This window comes from Cuculus canorus, chromosome 21, assembly GCF_017976375.1.
Source record: "Cuculus canorus isolate bCucCan1 chromosome 21, bCucCan1.pri, whole genome shotgun sequence".
In the NCBI taxonomy this organism is placed as follows: domain Eukaryota; kingdom Metazoa; phylum Chordata; class Aves; order Cuculiformes; family Cuculidae; genus Cuculus; species Cuculus canorus.
The window spans coordinates 5,211,465-5,231,407 of NC_071421.1; the positions used below are offsets into that span (position 1 = coordinate 5,211,465).

Below are 19,943 nucleotides of genomic sequence, written 5' to 3' on the forward strand. Positions count from 1 at the left end.
TGCCCCTTGGGGCTCCAAGGGGTGAGACCCCAGCCCTCTGCCCCCCCCAAACACCAAGAAAGGGGCAAGGGGTTGCCCTAGAGATGTCCCTCGAAGCTCCTAGGGATGAGACCCCAGCCCTCTGCCCCCCAGGCACCCGCAGAGGGGTCAAGGAGCTGCCCTAGGGATGACTTCAGGTCTCCTAGGGGTGAGACCCCAGCCCTCTGTCCCCCAGGCACCCAACAAAGGGGCCCAGGGACACCCTTCAGGGCTCCAGGGAGTGAGATCCCAGCCCTCCTCTCCCCTAGGCACCCACAGAGGGGCCCAGGAACACCCCTCAGGGCTCCACAGTGTAAGACCCCAACCCTCTTCCCCCCAGGCACCCACAGTGGGACACAGGGGCTGCCCACAGAGGCAATATAACAGTCAGGGCAGGGGCTGGGGCATGGCCACTCAAAGCCTCGTGGCTGTCATCTTCCCTGTTCCCCAGTTTTGGGGCTGGACACCAGCACAAGCGTCCGGGGAAGCTCAGGGAGCCCAGCCAGGACAACCACGCACTCCACGTCCCTCAAGCTGTGGCTGTCACGCTGAGACAAGGAAAGGCGATGTTCTTACCACACAGATGATTCTCCATCTGCTGGAAACTAAAACTGACAGGTTCTGTGGTAAAAGTTTCTTTTATTCAAGTGTCAGACATCATTCAGTCGTAGTAATTTTGCCTCTAGCTGCTCTCAAAAGGGAAATATAGCCTGAACTGATGCAGAAAAAAGCATGTCAAATCCATGGCAAAATGAAACATGAAACAGACCCGACCTCCAAGTCTTAACCTGCTCCCCTGTTGCCCCCTAAGGAATGAAGAACACAGTCAAAATGTTTACATGTTGGTGTAATTTATTGGCACAAAAATATTCAAATACAACATGGCATCTAAACATGGCTACTCTGTTGTATTTTGTGCATTGTTTTTAATATGTTGAATTCATAAATCATAACTTTATCTTCACCCTCGTGTTTAATAACCATTATTTTCTGTTTCAAGTTATGACCAATTCTCCCCCCGTCTGCCTCCTATACAGAGTACTAACTTTCCCTAGTTATTTCCCAGTACTTTTTAATCTGGACAATATGGGAAAGCTCCCAAGTGGAATTTAATTTGTACTCTGCATCCAGATTGCCACTGAACAATCCGCATAGAGGCATATGATCTTGCTTAGCTCCAGGTCTTCAATCCTTGGATCTGCTCCGATATCCTGATCTAGTCTGAAACACGACTCCTGCACTAGTGTAATGAACAGACAGACAGTTTCCAATTTGGGGGCAAGAAAACAAGGATAAAACAATGGTAATACTCTGCTTCTCTCCCTTTCCAGTTATCCAGCTCACCCCTAAACCTAAACAAAGCTTCCTGCACAAGCGCATTTAGCTCACGGCAGCCACACCAACAAGACTGACCAGGGCGATAATTAATCTGCAAATGACTCAGTTACACTGCAAAGTAAGTCAAAACCCGTATATAGATATTTTCAATGGATCATCAGTTCCCCAAAGACCAAGTGGAACCATAGACACCTGTGGTACAATCAGTCTTTGCTGTCCTGGAAACCCACATCAAGTATTGTGTTTCAGACAGCTTGTGTTTTTCCAACAGCAGCTATACATTGGCTTAAACCAACTTTTAATATACAATAACTCTTTTCATTTACATTTCAAAATATTTGACAAAGGCTGTATTTCAGTCCAACGTTCAGTTTGTGTTTGTAGAAGAACAAGTTTGGAGTGCAAAAGCCTCCAGAATAAAAGGCTGTGGATACTTTGGAATCTTCTGTTACCAGAAAGGACACCTAAAGAAAACAAAGATATTGTAGTAACGCTGATTTGTATATAGTTTCACAAAGGCAACACTGAGAAAGACTGAGATTCCATACTAACTAGGCACCATTTTAGCACTAGAAAAGCTGACAGGTGATCCCCAAGCTTCTTTCCAGCTACTAGTGTCTCAGAACGCTAGAGATCTATTTCCTTAAGCACAGCCAAAAGTCAGCTAAACTCAAAATGTCAGTTAAATTGCCTCTGCTTACATGCGGTTCTTCACTGTACCTAAAATCAGTGACTTATTTCAAGCAGTTAAAATGTTCAGGTTGATCACAGTTTAAATGTTCTAAAATCCCTGCCACTACGTATTTAACGGCTTTCTCAGAGGACTGCCTAGAGCATCGTTTGCAAAATTCACCAGCACAGACCTAACGTGTGCTAAGGCTCCTACATAAACCACAAATGACATTGTCTTTAGCTGTTCTCTGCTTTTTATTCAGAGAAGAACTTTGCAGGGCTATGGTGACAAACTTACCATCCAATGTAGCACTGGCACAGGTTCTCGTGAGAAGTAGCTTGCTTAATGAGCAATTCCACTTGTGTGGGTACATCAAGAGTTTCGTCATGAGAGAAGTCTCGACCTTTGAAATTAAAGGATTAAAAAAAAACCAAAATGGAAGTCACAAATGACATAATGTTACTTGCTTCTGGGTGGCAAGTTAAGGGCTGACAGCAATTTTAACTGTCCTTCCCCTTAAGGTATATAAAATACACAATATTCCAAACATTTAGTACCTGTAAAGGCATACAGAGCCCAGAACTTAGTTTTCCCTATTATTATGGTTTCTTCCTTTTCTCTTCTCCAAATAATGGATAAGCCAACAACAGATAACTTTCCAGTAGCTGGAATCCTGGTCCTATTCCCTTCAAGAACGGGTCTAGAGGAGGCTACAGAGATCATTGGAGGGCTGGAGCACCTCCTGTATGAGGACAGGCTGAGAGAGTTGGGGTTGTTCAGCCTGGAGAAGAGAAGGCTCTGAGGAGACCTTAGAGTGACCTTCCAATACCTGAAGGAGCTACAGGAAAGCTGGAGAGGGACTGTTTACAAAGGTTTGTAGTGATAGGACGAGGGGCAATGGGGATAAACTGGAGAGGGGCAGATTTAGACTGGACATAAGGAGGAATTTCTTCACTATGAGAGTGGTGAGGCCCTGGCCCAGGTTGCCCAGGGAAGCTGTGGCTGCCCCATCCCTGGAGGTGTTCCAGGCCAGGTTGGATGGGGCTTGGGCAGCCTGAGCCAGTGGGAGGTGTCCCTGCCCATGGCAGGGAGTTGGAACTGGATCTTTAAGGTCCGTTCCAACCCAAACCATTTTATGATTCTATATGGCATGTGGGGGGTAGTTCCTTACAAAATTTTAAGAGCACAAAATTTCACAACTAAATGTAAACCCAGGACAGTAGAAATTCAACTCCCACTACAACCTAAGACATGCCAATTACGAAATCTTTTTAGTTAAAACACCTCTCTGCTTTCTAAATCAGGCTTCTCTGTATCTAAATGCAGTACTTAATTGTTAGACAGAAACAGGAAAATCATCAGATTTTATGTCATCTTATAGAAACGTAAAAACACGCTCACCAGTGAGCTTATCTCGAACTCTGTTGATGATTTGAATTGCCTTCTTATTTAGAGCTTCTGGCTTCACTAAACCATCTCCTACTGAAAGACGGAAGAGAGAAAATTAGGACTTCATCTGAGCAATAAACCCGTTTGTACTGCTGTTACATCTACCATTTCCAAACACTACAAATGCCATTTTGAGAGCAAACAGACCCAGATACCACTCTGTCACCTTTTTGTGGAGTTAAGAACACCGTTAATTTTATCCCTTATTTATGCTGACAAGGAACTGTATCTGTCCCACCTCGTGTAATTGCATCTGGATCATGATGAAGTTTTCTGATCTAAGAACAATTCTTGGATCAGAATAGAAACAACATTGACACTTACTGAAGGAATGGATGGATTCAGGCACTGTGGTCCCAGTTTTCTTGTGGGCTGTCTCACCCAGTTCCACACTGTCCAACATTTCTATTGAAATAAACACAAAAATGTAAAAGCTTAAGTTGAAAAGCAGATAAAATAATGCTCTTCTGGAAATATTCAAAAAAACTTCAATGAGCTTATTTGAAAAGCATGTTTGATTGATTAGAGCTACCACACAACTCTCTTTTCGCCTACTAACATGCTGAAAGGCCTGATCCAACTCTTAGGAACACTGTGTAAAAGTGTAATCGAAAGATATTTTGAAATGACATACAATTAATCTAAAATTACAATCAAATAAGTATGTTTATTCATAAAACTCTGTATGAAACACTGCCCCTATTCTGCAGTGTAACAGCAAACAACTAAGATTCAATGCAAAGCTCTTGATATTCAGTCAGACAACAGCTTGCCAGGTTTTGCACACTAATATTTGATAGCTAAGTAAATAACTATCCCACACCAGCTATACTTTGGAGTACATCAGTTCATATGTGCCCCACAAGGGTGATCATGGAATTGTAAAGCAGCATCTGCTTTTTGAGCCAAAGTACTGAACTCACCACTTCCAGTCCCAAAACTAGTGATAATAATCTGTTTATCTGCCTGCTTTTGAGGACTGAAAATGTTTAGCCAGCCCTGTGCCCCACTAAGAAAAAACAGTTCCAAACATTCATGATCTTTACCATCTTATCTACTCACCTACTGACTGACTAGCTGAGTAGGAGTCTGTTCTTGTTCGTGAGCGCTTATTGCCCTTTGTATTTGCTGCAAGGAAATAAAGAGTTGAAAAGTATGAACTGGAGATTAGTATTTCCTAGCAAATCCGTCCACAAACAATAAAGATTTGACTGCCTCTTTCTCCAAATTTTGTCACCTAGCTTTCAGTCTCCTGATGTCAACTAACATAAAAATCAACCCAAACAGTTTTACTTGTAGTTTGGTGTCTGTGTTTAAGGCTAAAAGGGTTTTAACCACTGTGGTAATTTCACACAATAACCCCTAAAACCACGTGTCCACAAAAATAGCATTTGCAAACCAATAATTTCACCAGATTGTTTTCAAACCGACAATGGATTTCAGGCTTCTATATTTCTTGTATGAAATCAGACTGATGATTCTCTTTTATCAGAATCACTTACTGTCCATCAGCCGCCAGTTCAATAATGGATCATACACAAAGGCTTCAAGCACAGCCATGACACTGTCCTTGTGTTCACGCAGGACTTCCATCACGGTGTGACAGGTGATTCTGTAATTGCCATCGAGGCCTGTTACCTTCAGAAGAGAAAGAAGTGAATCAACCATGCTGCTTACTTAACTATACAACTATAACCCTAACACTCAGAGAGCAGGACATGGCTTGTGCTCTGAACTGGAATTCACTTCCACTATTCTTTGTTTATGGGCAGGCTGAGAGAGTTGGGGTTGTTCAGCCTGGAGAAGAGAAGGCTCAGAGGAGACCTTAGAGCGACCTTCCAGTACCCAAAGGGGCTACAGGAAAGCTGGGGAGGGGCTGTTCATAAAGGCTTGTGGGGATAGGATGAGGGGGAATGAGTATAAACTGGAGAGGGGCAGATTTAGACTGGACATAAGGAGGAATTTCTTCACCATGAGAGTGGTGAGGCCCTGGCCCAGGTTGCCCAGGGAAGCTGTGGCTGCCCCATCCCTGGAGGTGTTCCAGGCCAGGTTGGATGGGCCTTGGGCAGCCTGAGCCAGTGGGAGGTGTCCCTGCTCATGGCAGGGAGTTGGAACTGGATGATCTTTAAGGTCCCTTCCAACCCAAACTATTCTATGATTCTATGATTAAAAGAACTACATAGATGTTCATTACAAATTAAGAAGCTCCCTTCTGTTGCGAAGTACCATGCTGTTGGCTGTGTCTGGTTTATGCAAACAGCTATTTGAAATGCAGAATCTAAGGAAAGCCTAAGAATTTGGAGGAATTTCAAGGTTTTTTTTTTTTTGCATCTGTGAAAAGTTGCTCTCCACTCTAATGTACTGTAGAGATCACAGGAGATACTTTAAGTCACAGAAAATGCAGCTGAAACATTAACACTTCTTGTTCTTACAGAACGGAGAGGTTTAGCCACAACAGAAAATACAGGAAAAACTGAGAAACTGGTGCCATTTTCCCAGGCAACAATCCCCTTACTATTAAAGAGAGGACGCTCACCTCCATAGCATTTGTCAGCATTCTTGTTAACCTAAATGGAATCTTCTCAGGGAACTTTTCTCTTGTCATTGCAACCTAAACAGACAATAATGCAGAAATAGTAAATTAATAGTTAAATTTACAGTTAATAAGAGTTAATAAAATTAGAGTTAATAAGAGTTAATAAAATTAAAGGGTTAATAAGTATTGGGTTTGGGTTTTTTTGCTACAACAAGTTTTATTCCAAATACGGGATGAAGTTGCACCTTTATGTTCCTCGGTCTCCACAAACTTCTGGAAGAAGCTACAGAATTAACTTGATAACAAAAGGGAAAACTCAAGTGCGTGCCCAGTTGCTAGTGTTAAATAACACAGACTGCTTATAAGCAGCTTCTATTGCTCAAAAAAATGTTATGGAAAAGTGATGTTAGTACTCCTTTGCTTGTTCCTGCGGTTAGCTAATCCCCTGGTGTGCCTCTGAGATAAAGCATCTACTTTTTTCGCATTGCCTGTATATAAAGCCCAAAAGAGAGCCAAAGGGGTTGCCCAGGATCACACTCCAAGGTCACTTTGTCCTGGCTTATAGACTGATTTCTGTTCCACCAGCAAATGTGAACTATTACAGAAAATTTAATGACCAAATACAAAGATTTACCTCAAAACAGTCCCCAAAGTCGATATGCAGGATCTTTCCACTCAGTCTGTCTAGCATCAGGTTGGAGGGATGTCTTTGATGAAGGAGTAGGAGAAAAAACAGGGTGACAGACTGTTACAAAAAGCCAAAGTAAATCACAGCGGCTCCAGTCTGAAATGATATTTATCTTCATGAAGAAGAACAACCCGTGACAGCTTGCTTGCCCGAGATCTTCAATCTCGGGATGAACAGAATAGCTTCCTGACAGTGCATCTATCACATTACTTTTGTAATTACCTCTCAGGAGTTAGAGATCTTCTCACCTTGGAAGACAAACAACCTATTGGACCCCAGCCATCAGAACATTTCTTGAGTATGAACATTTATTTTTCTGTTAGGATAAATTCTTCTACTTGTTTTATGCTTTTTCATTTCTTCAGTATAAAAAAAAATGTAATGAATTAATGTTACAGGTGAAGCAACACAAACTGCATCACCAGAAGAGAATCAATCCAGACTAGGAAAACCACAAGGTTTCTGCTCATGCTGACTTGTTCCAGTTTTGTTTTAATTCAATTTTCAGAGCTTTACAGTTTCATGAAAAGTTTTTCTTATGAGAACATTTGAAGGTTTAGCTGTTTTGGCATTATAGACATTAAATCTAAAACATATTGTCTTCAAAAGTATTTTGGAAGTTATGAATATTCCTTTTCGGCAGAAAACCATCTACTAAATCAAACATTTATTCATTTTATCTTTCTTTCTTTTTCATTATTTGCCCAACCCATTTGGATTGTACATACTTTCCTCTAGAACACGTCTGCATTGCAGATCAGAAAAATCACCCTGTTATTTAGTGGTTAAATAAAATATGAAAGTTAATGTTGAAGCTTAGAGCAGTCTCTCCGGAGTATTTATGGGGACTTCGTGAGTGTCTGTGACAACTGCTGCACACATACACACCACTAGAGGTTCCTGCTTCACAGACTAAAGGTCCACCAGGCAAAAAAGTATGCAAGGACAAAATTAGACCTTGAGGTCCTTGACATAAGGTCTTCTGTGTGCCTTCCTATCAAAACAGAAGAAATTCTTACTTGTATTCAGGATACACAAACCCAACATCTCATGCCTGCAGTGCTGAAAATAACAGCAGCATAATTAAGTGCTGAAAGATGGGATCAGTGCAAGATAGCATTAACGACAATGGAAGTTGTTATCATAAGCACAGATCCAAAGAATGAATTGGCAGTCTGTTTTTATTTAAAAGAAACTGGTACAATTGCACTTACCTGTCCCCAAGGCCCAAAATGTACCCAACCATTGACATCACAGCTAGTGAACGAGTGTAGTTTGTTCTTCTGTCAAACCACACCTACAAGTAGAGACAAAACAGAAAAAGACAGGCATGCATGTTGCTTTTTTCTGCTTGTATTTTAATTTGTTCATTAACCACTTGCATTTTGCACAAAGCAAAACTGATCTGCTTAGGTTTAATGCACTCCATGAGCTTGAGGGGGTTCAAACAAGCTGTGGCCTTCAGTTAGATGTCTAAGCCACAAAGAGAACATATTCTGAGGCTCACGATTTTCTCCCTCTTGCACAGTATATGGTGCTTCAGTCTCCAGTCTTGGGCTTTGGACTGGACTCTGGAGCCACTGCGAGGCCCCTTGTGAGAGGGTACACATGTGTGAATACAGGTTCTGCAGTGATTTGTCTGGAGTTTATGGTGACTAAACATCATCTCCGACTCGTTCTGCAGAGAAGGTACTTCCACGTTACGCTGATTGCCAAACACAAGCCATGACGTGCTGAACTCACCTCCGAGCTTGGACTTTTCAACCACAGCAGCTTGGCCAGGTCATCACCAGCTGTGTTATTGACAGCATGTTCAAACACTTCTACTTTCTGCATCAGAGTCAGGTGGTCATAATCTGGCGCCATCTATAATTGAGAAGTGAAACTCAGCAGCTTAAAATCCCCCTCACCTTCAGTAACTCCTGGTGTACTATGAGAAACACAGCGATCACAGATAACTTCTTATCAAGTTTATATTGAAATTATTTGTAGGTTCCCAAACACAGTGAGATGACTACGCAACGGTGAAGTGAATTCATTTTAAATGGGACAGCAAATGATTTAGCATCCACAAAGTAGCCCATAGCCATATCTAATTAAGATACTGCAAAGGTAAATACGGTTCAAGAAACATTAACCAAATAAGTCTTTTGGCTTAGCACACGTTTTCCTTTTTGGCAGGCAATTCCAACTTCTCTAGTAATGCTCAGTTTCTCCACTCCCTCTTGTTTTGGCCCTATTGCACAGACACAGAGTATGGAAATGCCAGCAGCGTGGCACCTTGGACATCACAGCCACACAAGATTCCAAACACATTTTAGTCACCAGATAGTGACAACTTGTGGTCACTGCTAGAACATCAAAGGAGAAACAAATAAACCTATGTCCAATTTTACCTCTTGGTAGCAGTTTATAACTCTCATCTGCTATTTTCCCGATTTATTCCTGATACCAATATTACTGACACCAATCACAATCAGAAAACAGGCAAAGGAAGAACAAGCTGCACACCATTATTCTTCATTAAGATACTGGAGTCCTAAAAGAATGTATCAAAACCTCTACCAGCTCTGCTCTTTACCCTTAGCATGATGCGATGTTCGATGTTGAGCAGGATCTTTTTCTTCTCTCTGTAGTCTCGGATGAGCGCGTGCAGTGTGTCACAGTGGGGGACCCACCCAATCAAGCCTGAATTTGTAGACAGTGGAATAACAGCATATCTCTGGATGCTACAGGGAAAAAAAGGAGAATCAGAGCTCAGATTGTTGGATGTTGAGAATTAGTACACTTTTTGATGCTTAAAACAACTGCTACTAAATCCGATTCTGATCCAAACTCTCTCTTCAGTAGTTGCTCTGCTTTTCTTTGTTTCAGTCAGACCCGAAACATCCATCTGGACAGGTCACTGCCAGATAACCTACAGACATTTTCAAAGCTTACCTGGTTTTCACTAAATGTACCTTTTAGAAGGTATGTGTCATTTCACCCACAATGATCTATTATTTGCACATGATATTTGGAATGTTCATGCTTGAACGACACTGTACAGAATTGCAGTCACTCTCCACCAAGCTATTTAGTGACTATAATAAAAAATCCTTGACAACTCCCCCTGTTCCCAGGTCCTAAGGCAACGCTGAAGCTGTCTTGAAATAGAGATTGCCTCAAAGACCATAACTATTTACAAGACGGACTCCAGATACATAAAATAAATAATCCCCTCAGGAAACATTTCCTCCAAATTTCAATTCTATAAATGTTTTTTTCTTCCTCTCTCTCTCTTTTTTTTTAAAATTTAACTTCCAGGATTTGCCATTTCCTCACAAATCAGCTGATTGTGCCAAGGATTACTTGGAAACTGCACCTATGTTGTGTGTCACTTGTGCATAAGCACATTCAGTAATTGTTCACAGCACATACCTGAGGTTTTTACGAAGTGAAGTTGGGTCATTTGCCAGCAGAGTGTTGACCAACCCAAAAAGCTGCATCACTCTTTCATCTTGGCGAAGGTCTTCATGACCTTTCAGAAGGAATACAAACTCATGCCCGTTGCTTCCTGTGAAAGAATTCATAGAGTAGAATCATTTGGTTGGAAAAGATCTTTGAGATCATTGAGTCCAACCAATATGATTAATTACTACAATTCATACACAAAAGTTCACTCTTGCTGAACAAACAGACAAGAGCAAATACTGCGCACTCAACAACTGGGAGGTGTGGCAGAGACTGACCAGACCACTAAAAACTACCTCACTTGAAAGGAAACATTGGAGACATTTTCCCTGGGTAAATACACAGTTTGACCCAAAAGTTTAAATATCAGAATAGTTAAGTGGAAATCGCTCTCTTACCCATTAATGTTAACTTCCTGGGCCGCTGCTTGGAGGTGATGACCTGCAGCGAGGGTGCGATGGACTGAATGCGGATGATGGGCTGGTTGGGATCGTATGTTCCTGGCACTGCCAGTTCCAGGTCCCGGCACATTAAGAGTTTTGGTGACACGTACTGTAGTTCCAAAGAAGTGAGCTACAAAACCCAAAATAAATACAACCCCATAGCGTTTCAATTCAATCTCTGTGAAATAACTGAAGAGTCCATCACGTCGAGTGACCCAGAATAGTTCAGACAGTTGTCAATACTTCAGATGCTTGCAGGAGGAGCTGCACAAGCAGCAAACTTGCAGTAAATCATACGCATGTATTTCCAGAACACTTAATTTGAATGTTTTGAATAACAAGAAAGCACAAAACAAAGATTGGTATTTACAACTTGCACTGTAAGACCCACAACAGAACTGTACCTCTCCCCCACCTGAGGCAGCTGCTTTGAAATACGTCGGAACACGTGGTAATAGAGATCCCAAGCCTGTGTTAGGTCTTTGACATTTCCCGATTTCATGTACTTCCTGCACCATTCCTGAGCTTCCATCAGATCTCTGCCATAGGCCTAGGGAGGAAGGGAAAAACAACAGAAGAAAGACATTTCTACAGACTATAGTGGAACAGGTAGAAACCACTTAATACACAGAGCACCATAGTCTATTTTCAAATTGCCTTACAAATACTTATCTCATATTTTTATAGCTTATTGGAATTAAAGATCCAGTAATTTCTGGCTCACAAGCTCAAATTAATTCCTTTTACTAGCTTAAGAGAGGTCACCTCTACTATCTGTGCTAGTGGTTACCATGAAGCAAAGCAGACTGGAGCTGGAAGAATTAACTGCAGAGCAGTTGGATGTCTTCCAGACCCTATCAGACACTCTGTCGATCCAATACTCCACGGCAATCTGTACTACCATGGCTCCTGTTGTACCTTAGTAACCCAAAGCGATACAGATCTGAAGACAAATGTTAATAGTGAAGTCCGCAACTAATGTAATGAGTCCCAAGAGATTTACTGTTCGTGTTACGTTACCCACTTCCTTGTGCCACATCTTGGGCAGGTGGCTGCCCTGCCTGCTTTTGAGGACATGCAGAAGGTTAAGCTCCTGCTCGTTTGCTGATACCTGATTGAAGGATGTCTCTTTTAAAGTCTGAGGCCCACGCTCCATCATTGCATGAAGTGGTTCCAGCACCTCAAACATCCCCTTCACATTCCTTTCTCCAAAGTACAGACGAGATGCTTCTTCCAACCCTTCATGCCACATCTCATGCCATAGAATGGCTACACGGATCAGCTCCTCACTCACCTGTTTTAGGACAGGAAAAAAGATTAAAAGAAAAACACTACGACTGTATATTGACTTACAACTGCAGGACTATTTTCTTCTCTAATGATTAGGAAGTATTTGTTGCTCGCAACTAGAGGGAGCCACAAGAATTCCCACAATCTGTTACATCTTTTTCTGGAAGAAGCTGATCAGGCTTTTGAATTTTTTTATATATTTGTGTAGCTTGGCCTGAAAGTGTTACTTTTCATTTATTCACAACAACATTTGGGAAATGAATTAAATTACTCTTTCCATGCTACGCTCGGTAAGCTTTGTTTCCACTTTTCATTAAGTAAAAATCTCTCTTTATGGGAAAATGTCATTTATTTATTTTCTAAATTTATTTATAAGAAGACACAATAACTCAGTGTTTGAATGTTAAATCTCTGCTAATTTGGAGCTTTGGACTCAGCTCTCTGCCTGACCTTGCATTTGAGATGGGGAAAGAAATTCCCCCTTATGTCCAGTCTAAGTCTGCCCCTCTCCAGTTTACACCCATTGCCCCCAGTCCTATCTCCACAAGCCTTTGTGAACAACCCCTCTCCAGCTTTCTTGTACCCCCTTCAGGTACTGGAAGGTCGCTATAAGGTCTCCTCGTAGCATTCTCTTCTCCAGGCTGAACAACCCCAACTCTCTCAGCCTGTATGGGAGGTGCTCCAGCCCTCGGATCATCTTTGTAGCCACCTCTGGACAAGAACTCTCTTGAAATCACACTAATACTGTTAACATCTATGAATTCCAAAAATACCCCAAATTAATTGCATTTTAACAAAATTAACAGCGAGCAGGCATTTTGTATAGCTCTATCTGTGGTACACCTGTTCTAGAAACACAACACACTTCATGGTACACGAAGTACTCACCATCATTGCCTGCTGCACCAGAGTGTTACTGTGCTCACACATGTTTTTCAAGATCTTATTCGCGGCGTTGTGGCGAGCTGTGGTTGTAGATTTAGAAGCCACAGTCAAAGGATAGATCAAAGCCTGCAAGAGACATCAACCAATAATATTTTAGAACCACACAGGAGAGCTACATGAATTGAAAGATTAGCAAAGCATTAGTAAATACGTGCCTTAGGGCTAAACAAGAGAAAGCAATCTTGCTTTTAAAAGAGGTGATAGGAATTTGCTATTCAAAGTCTTCCAGTCTGAAAAGCTTACAAGAAACTAATTCAGCGAGTAGCAGAACGACTTTGAGAGCTTGTAACGAACTGGAAGAACAAAAAACTGTTTTGGCATTTTGTGATTTTCCACACCGTAGTAAGAAATCCAGATAAAACATCTGTGAGGCAGTCTCATAGTAGTCACTTAATGAGATTTAAGAGCACTCCCCAGTATTGTATCAGACAGAGAGAAATTTTCCTGCTGCACGGTTTATCCACCTCTTCTTCCTATTTTATGAGAACAATGCTGAGGTGAAAGATGCAGCAGCAGAAATAGTCCCCCATCCTTACTACTATCACTTGCTGTGAATTCCAGTGCAGGCATCTAGACTGGGTGAACTGGAACATAATAAATGCCTCAACTGGCCACTAGTTTATGGAAATTGCTCCTCTAAGCAAAGCTTACCTGGGGATGATACCGCCCAATATCTGTGAGGAGCTGATGAATGAGACGTCCTACTAACGGTCGAGGGGTGTCAATTCTTGCAATGAGCTGAGGGATGACCTAGTAGTAAGGATAAGTAAAATAAACAACCCTGTCATCTCCTGTGTTTAGTTCACAAGCTGTTGTGCCCTCCCCTAGAGGCCCCACGGTCTCTAAAGGAGACAAAGAGGCCCACCGCTCATTTTTCAGATGGTCAGAAGACAACACAAAAGTTCCAGGGTCAGAAGGGCAGAACAGCTCAGTGAGATCACAAATGTTCTGCACAAAACTGTTAGAGGATCCTCTTACTGAAAACGTAAGATGTGTCTTGAAGTGTAATGCTCAAATAAGAAATACAGCCTTTATTTATTTATTTAAAAGAGTCATTCTACAAAGTGATGCTGAAATGGACTGTCTGAATCACATCAGAGCAGCACACTGGTGTTTTATACTCAAATCATCAGTGAATGCACATCATCTTCAACTTAGAAATTTTCATTCTCATTCATACGCGCTAATCTGCAGACAACTACAGACACGCACACACGAACGTTTCTCATGTCTCTGCTCAAAATACTTGTTATATCTGCTACAAATTGTACTGCTCACTGCTCTCATCACTGGCCTACAGAGGATCGTTTACCAAAGGATCATCATCAATATAATCTAACAAATCCCCAAACTTCCCCCAGACCTGAGATTTGTCTCAGCCTTTTGTGTTCCTTACCTGCAGCCAAGTGTCTATTTGGATTGCCTTGACTCCTTCTACCAAAGCCTCATTCACGTCAGGCCAGTGACCGTAGTCAAACCACAGAGTAAGGACTCTGGAAAAGAGAAATACATTCATTAGGAATGAAAAAAAAACCCCATTCCAGTCAAATATCTTTAGACCCAGTTACAAGTGGCTCTTCTTCCCACAATCTAGAGATAAGCACTAATCCATCTAACAGAAATTAGCTTGGACACAAGCTTTCACTTAGTTTAACGACAACAAAGAGAGCAGAAACAGGTTCTACCTAATCTTAAACCATGTGCCCTTATCAGCTGGATTTCATTTACGTTGTGCTTTATTATGTACCTTAGAGTATCTTGTAGGTTGTTCCCTCGAGACAGAGAGATGGATCGGAAGAAACCTTGGACAGCAGGGACTGTGTACATCAAGAGGGTCTTAGATAAATCCTTTTGGAATGAAAATTACAGCATTAGTTCTACACAAGCACATCAGTCCACGTGAATCCTAAACTTCGTAAGGGAAAAGAGGGAGAAATATGTGGAAATGGCTCTAATCCACATTATAGTTGACTTCTGCAAGATCTGTTGCTCCTGGAATTTATATTTTGCTCGACTACACATAGGTCTTTCAGCCTAGCAGGGAACATACTCTAGAGCATTTTTATACTTGGACTTGTTGGCAAAACTATGGACAGCAAAGCGTCATAAAAAGTACAACCCTACTATAACAGGTAAGTAAAAGAGATTGCTCACAGTCTTTCAGGAAGGGCTTAAGCAGTAGAACTCGTTAAAGCACATTGTACCACCTATGAGAGCCATCCATGCCTTTGCTTTAGCTCACAGCTAACCTAATGATCATTTGCGTTAATTTAATCTTCTTGCCTTAAGACTGAATTAAGCTGAACTTCCTCACTTTTCCTGTAAACCACGACATATATAAACAAAGAGAGCGTCCACAAGCCAAGTACGCACTGTAGCTTGTTCCCTGTCATAACATTTTCCTGCATCTAAGCAATAAGTATCAATCTCGACAAAACCAGGCAAGAACGGTACCTCAGTGACTTTTTTCTGCACTGGCGATGGGATGGGGCTGTTCTCTGTGCTCTCTGCATCACTCTCGCTATTGCTGCCCTCAGTGTTAGCGCTGGTGATGCTGGCTCCACTGGCGTGACGCAGTTTCTTCTTCTCATCTCTGGCTTGGTTTTGATGTTTGTAGTGAAGCACTGCTTCAAAGTTCATCACTGCCCAGGCATGCCAGGCCTGCCAACAAGGAGTCAGGAGGAAGATAAATCCTGTCTGCAACTTGTACTTCTTTATGATTAGAGACAATAATCCAACCTTTCTGAATTCACGGACAACAGTAGCAATACCCCACAGACAGCACAACGCTTTGCTTTCTCTAATCACTTATAGTTTTAACTGCCTTATTATCTTAAATAACATCACGGTGAGCTCTTGGCTGGGAGATCCCTATTGACTATTAAGGCAAAGGGGCTCTGTAACAAAAATTACATCACATTCCAAAGCTTAAGTTTTCAGAGCTTGAACAGAGGATTAATACGTTAGGACTAGGGGAGGTGTAATGGGAAGAAATGCAGGAGATGGCTGCCCAAGAGAAGATCCAGCACCAAATATTAATTGATATTTCATAGCCCTGAAATCAAGAGTTCCTTGGAGAATTAGCAATGAGGCTACTTTCTTAGTTCAAGCATACCGAGTGAGAACAAGTTAATTTTTTTACATTTAGACTATCCTTTCTGCTTCACTGTTAACAGACAGGAGTGAAAGTTCCAAAAGCAAGAATAGAAACTGAGTTGTGGCCTAGTTTTACCAGCCAGATAATATTCTAAACAAGAAAATCACAGTTCCTTTGGGCTGCTTTCTCTGCTTTTTTCACTCCTACTCAGTAACAAGGCAGACAGTCATAGGAGATGTTCCTCTGAACATCTTCCTGTCCTGTAGTGTGGGATGTGATCAAATTTAGTGATCTCTCTGCAACAGCACCTGGCACCATCTCCTTACTGACCTTGTACCAGTTGCGATCGTGCTCTGTTGCAGCACTGTAATACTGCAGGACTTTGGGGATGGTGCTCTCATTGATGCCTTGCAGGTTCAGCTGCCACTCGCCCAGTTTCAGGAAACACCTGGTTAAACAAAGGGATTATTGACTCAGAACCTAGAACCAGACTAAGCCTGCTGGATTAAAAGCCAGACTTTGCAGGTGGTAAACCCACTCAATAAGCCTCTTCTGCAGAGCAGGAGCGTATGTGTTAACAGGTGAAGTTCAAAATAGCTGCCCCTTGCTTGTAAGTGTGGGGATAACTAGTTAAGGGTTTAACTTTCAAGGGGAAAGGTGAGGGTCAAACTTTGTTCCTCATTCGTATCAGTAATAAAATAAATCTAAGAACCAGTTAGCGATAACATCAAGACTTCATCAGTATTGACAAAAATCACATGGCGTATGTGCTGGCTAGCTGTACTTATCACCATCCAAACCAGCCTTCTGGAGAGAACCCTGCGACAGAAAAACAGTGAAAACAGAGCAGTGCTCTTCCCTCAGGCCAGAACCCCATTAAGTCATTCCTTCCCTGAAGAAAGCAGACACATCATATTTTGACTGCAGCAAGGTGGGGTTGTGAAGGTTTGTGCAAAGCTTAATACTTTGCTCCCTCAGCAGGCTTGAAATACCACAGTCACACAGCTGTCCTTTCTATAGTTTGAGTTGTCCAAAAAGCACTGTGCAAGAAAAATACTGTGCACAACTCATTACATTAGTCTTCCATGATAGTCACTCTGAAAATAATAAGATGATGCTATTACCAAGTTCCCATTCTCATAAAAGCAAATTAAGTGCATGACTCCCTTTAAACAAATAAAGGCAAATTATGCAATTTCTTCTTTAAATTGGCACCTCTGGATCCACAGAAGAAAATGGGGATTATAAGATGCATTTTCCGTGCAATAATCATCAAAACCCATCACATGCTGGGCACCTAATTCACTGCTGTTGAATTAAGGGCACACTCTGCCAAGCACAGATGTGCCAGGCTTGTGAGAAGTGCTTCTTTCCTACTGACTAGATCTGAAACCCAAAGAAACAGCCACACTGACAGCTCTGCTTTGTGCTAGCGAGCCACAGCACTGGAAAAAGATAACCAGCTGCCAGTGACAAATACGAGCTTGTTTATGCCAATGTGTCACAATAACATTTACTGAAATTATATGACAGTTAAAAATGGAACACCAAATGGATGAGGAATCATTCGCTCTTTTTAATCAAAGCATGGACCTTGCAACCTCAGAGAAGACATCATTTCCACTTTACAGCTAAAGGAGGCCAAGGGGCAGGTGCTGACCGTGCCATGAGCTTGTGGAGCTCCTGCTTGTGCTGCTGGTCCTCAGTCGCAATAGCATGCTGCGCCTGCTGCTGCATGGTCTGCACGAAGTGCTGCATGTGCTGGAACGCATCGATCTGTAAATGGATGATAGCTGCATTAAGGACCACAGGGCTTAAATACAACTTCCCAAGAGAGAAAGACAAGGTGGAAATAATTTCTTAGTGTAAGCAGAAAGCAGTTCTGTTTTCTTTCAAAGCCTTTTAGGCATTTACATCCCCACTGAAATCAGTTTATGCTGTACATATGTAGCAGGAAATAAATGAAGAGGTTAGATATTGTCGATGTCTCAGAAATCTGGCCACTGAATTGCCACACTGAGGAACAAATCACTGCGTCCTTCTGATGCCAGGCACCCTTTCATGTCACACATACAGTTGAAAGTATGACCAATTGCAACATAAGCTAACCCTGAACTCTGATGTGCAAGAACTCAACTCTGGCAAAGTGAGAAGGCCACTTGTACAAGAAAACTTCAGCAGCAGAGAATGCCCTGGTACTGCTCACACGGGGTGATTCTAGTAATGACACAGAGACGTTTCATTTGCAATTGCACACGCACATCAAAGACAGTCCCAGCAATTCCAACAATCAAACAAATATTCAGCATTTACAAACTGTATCGGATCAGGTCACTATCCCAACAGACAGGATCACAGATCCAGAAACCTGTCTAGAATGTGCTATGGCCTCAAATACAATAATCGGAGAAAATAAAGGCTGAAGGAAAACTTGCAGCTTCCTGATCTTCCCTCGTAACCCCTCAGCTTTGGCTGAGCTCACTATACACCACACAGGACATAAACTTTGAGTTGTTTCAAAAATTAAAGTCTAGGTTTCTTCTAAATTTGTTTAAGAAGTACAGATGTACATTGCTGCTTTGCCGGCAGATTACATAAGGCTGCAGTGCTAAAGCAATTGGCACCACCGAATTTTGAGGGAAGGCTCTTTTTGAATTTCCTTGGAAAGAATTATGGGGTAAGAAAATGTAAAATTAAAAGATTTAAGAAAAAAGAATGAGTACTTCACTGGAAACAATTACAGTAAAGCTCTTGCGATCTGCAAGGTCATTTCAGATCACAAACAGCAGAATATGCTACTAGGAGTCCAATTTACTTCTGTTCCATCTATGAACTACTTTAAAGTGAGACAAGAGTCACCCGAGCTGAAATGCCTCGTCTATCCTGTTCAGATGTCAGTATATGCAAGTCAGTTGTCAGGAAAAAGGGCATTAGCCCAGGGTGAAATGAAAGGAAGTATCACACCATTAACATTAATGAGGTGCATTCCACAGCCTATAAGCTAGATACTTGGTTAGAGGAGGGGCAGAAATGACAATTTTATGAATTGTTCTGCTGTTACACCAGACTTTCATGAAAAATAGAATCATGGTTAGTTTGGGTTGGAAGGGACCTTAAAGATCATCCAGTTCCAACCCCTCTGCCATGGGCAGGGACACCTCCCACTGGCTCAGGCTGCCCAAGGCCCATCCAACCTGGCCTGGAACACCTCCAGGGATGGGGCAGCCACAGCTTCCCTGGGCAACCCGGGCCAGGGTCTCACCACTGTCATTGTGAAGAAATTCTTCCCAACGTTTAGCCTAAATTTACCCCTCTTCATCACCTTTGTAGCCTCCTCTGGACCCATTCCAACAGCTCCATACCCTTCTTACATTAAGGATTCCAGAAATGGACAAAGTAGTCCAGACAAGGTCTCACAAGAGAGGAATAGAGGGGCAGAATCACCTCCCTCAATCTGCTGGCCACGTTTCTTTTGATGCTGCCTAGGACGTGGTTGGTCTTCTGGGCTGTGAGGTCAACCAAGCAACCTTGAACTCAGCTAAAGAAAATGGTCATTAATGAGGTAGCAGCCTACCTCATTAATAAGGATAACAAAGTGAACACAGACAGTTATATGGAACTCTGGTCTATATACGTCACTACGTATAACTATACTATTTAGCTAACGATAGTCACTCAAAACAGGACATAAGGATAGACCCAACCATGTGATGCTCCTGGTACCGTGAGAATTCCCTAAACCTTTTCAGTGTTTGGTACAAACAAACACTTAAGTTTCCCTCCAGACTGCAGACTCTGTTGCACTCTAACACAGCTTCTTTTGTCACAGGGCTGCACCACAAATTAAAAAAGTAAGCACTTGCTCTCCAAGCGCCAGAAAGAACTGAAGCATTGAGTCAACCCAGCCAGCTTGAAGGTGCTCAGAGAAAAGGTGGAGACTTGTGTGCAGGTCTGGGATTAGTGCTACCCTGGGCAAAGTATTTCTCGCTCAGCACTGTAACCACCACCCAGTT

The 19,943-nt window shown here is 42.1% G+C and overlaps 1 protein-coding gene across 1 annotated transcript in view; it reads right to left on the reverse strand.

The window, feature by feature from the left end:
- Positions 1-676: 676 nt before the first annotated feature.
- MTOR (mechanistic target of rapamycin kinase) overlaps positions 677-19,943 on the reverse strand; it is a 69,683-nt gene continuing 50,416 nt past the window's right edge. Inside the window, exons 37-58 of the mRNA XM_054085841.1 lie at positions 17,591-17,706; positions 16,261-16,378; positions 15,288-15,494; positions 14,581-14,681; positions 14,230-14,326; positions 13,485-13,583; positions 12,777-12,899; positions 11,710-11,892; positions 11,014-11,148; positions 10,554-10,728; positions 10,123-10,258; positions 9,284-9,431; positions 8,446-8,568; positions 7,917-7,999; positions 6,649-6,721; positions 6,015-6,089; positions 4,981-5,116; positions 4,541-4,606; positions 3,803-3,883; positions 3,431-3,511; positions 2,327-2,432; positions 677-1,820 (exon numbers count right to left, since the gene is read on the reverse strand). Of these exons, the coding sequence (XP_053941816.1) occupies positions 1,805-1,820; positions 2,327-2,432; positions 3,431-3,511; positions 3,803-3,883; positions 4,541-4,606; positions 4,981-5,116; positions 6,015-6,089; positions 6,649-6,721; positions 7,917-7,999; positions 8,446-8,568; positions 9,284-9,431; positions 10,123-10,258; positions 10,554-10,728; positions 11,014-11,148; positions 11,710-11,892; positions 12,777-12,899; positions 13,485-13,583; positions 14,230-14,326; positions 14,581-14,681; positions 15,288-15,494; positions 16,261-16,378; positions 17,591-17,706 (2,478 nt within the window). The 3' untranslated portion in view covers positions 677-1,804. The remainder of the gene's footprint in view (positions 1,821-2,326; positions 2,433-3,430; positions 3,512-3,802; positions 3,884-4,540; positions 4,607-4,980; positions 5,117-6,014; positions 6,090-6,648; positions 6,722-7,916; positions 8,000-8,445; positions 8,569-9,283; positions 9,432-10,122; positions 10,259-10,553; positions 10,729-11,013; positions 11,149-11,709; positions 11,893-12,776; positions 12,900-13,484; positions 13,584-14,229; positions 14,327-14,580; positions 14,682-15,287; positions 15,495-16,260; positions 16,379-17,590; positions 17,707-19,943) is intronic.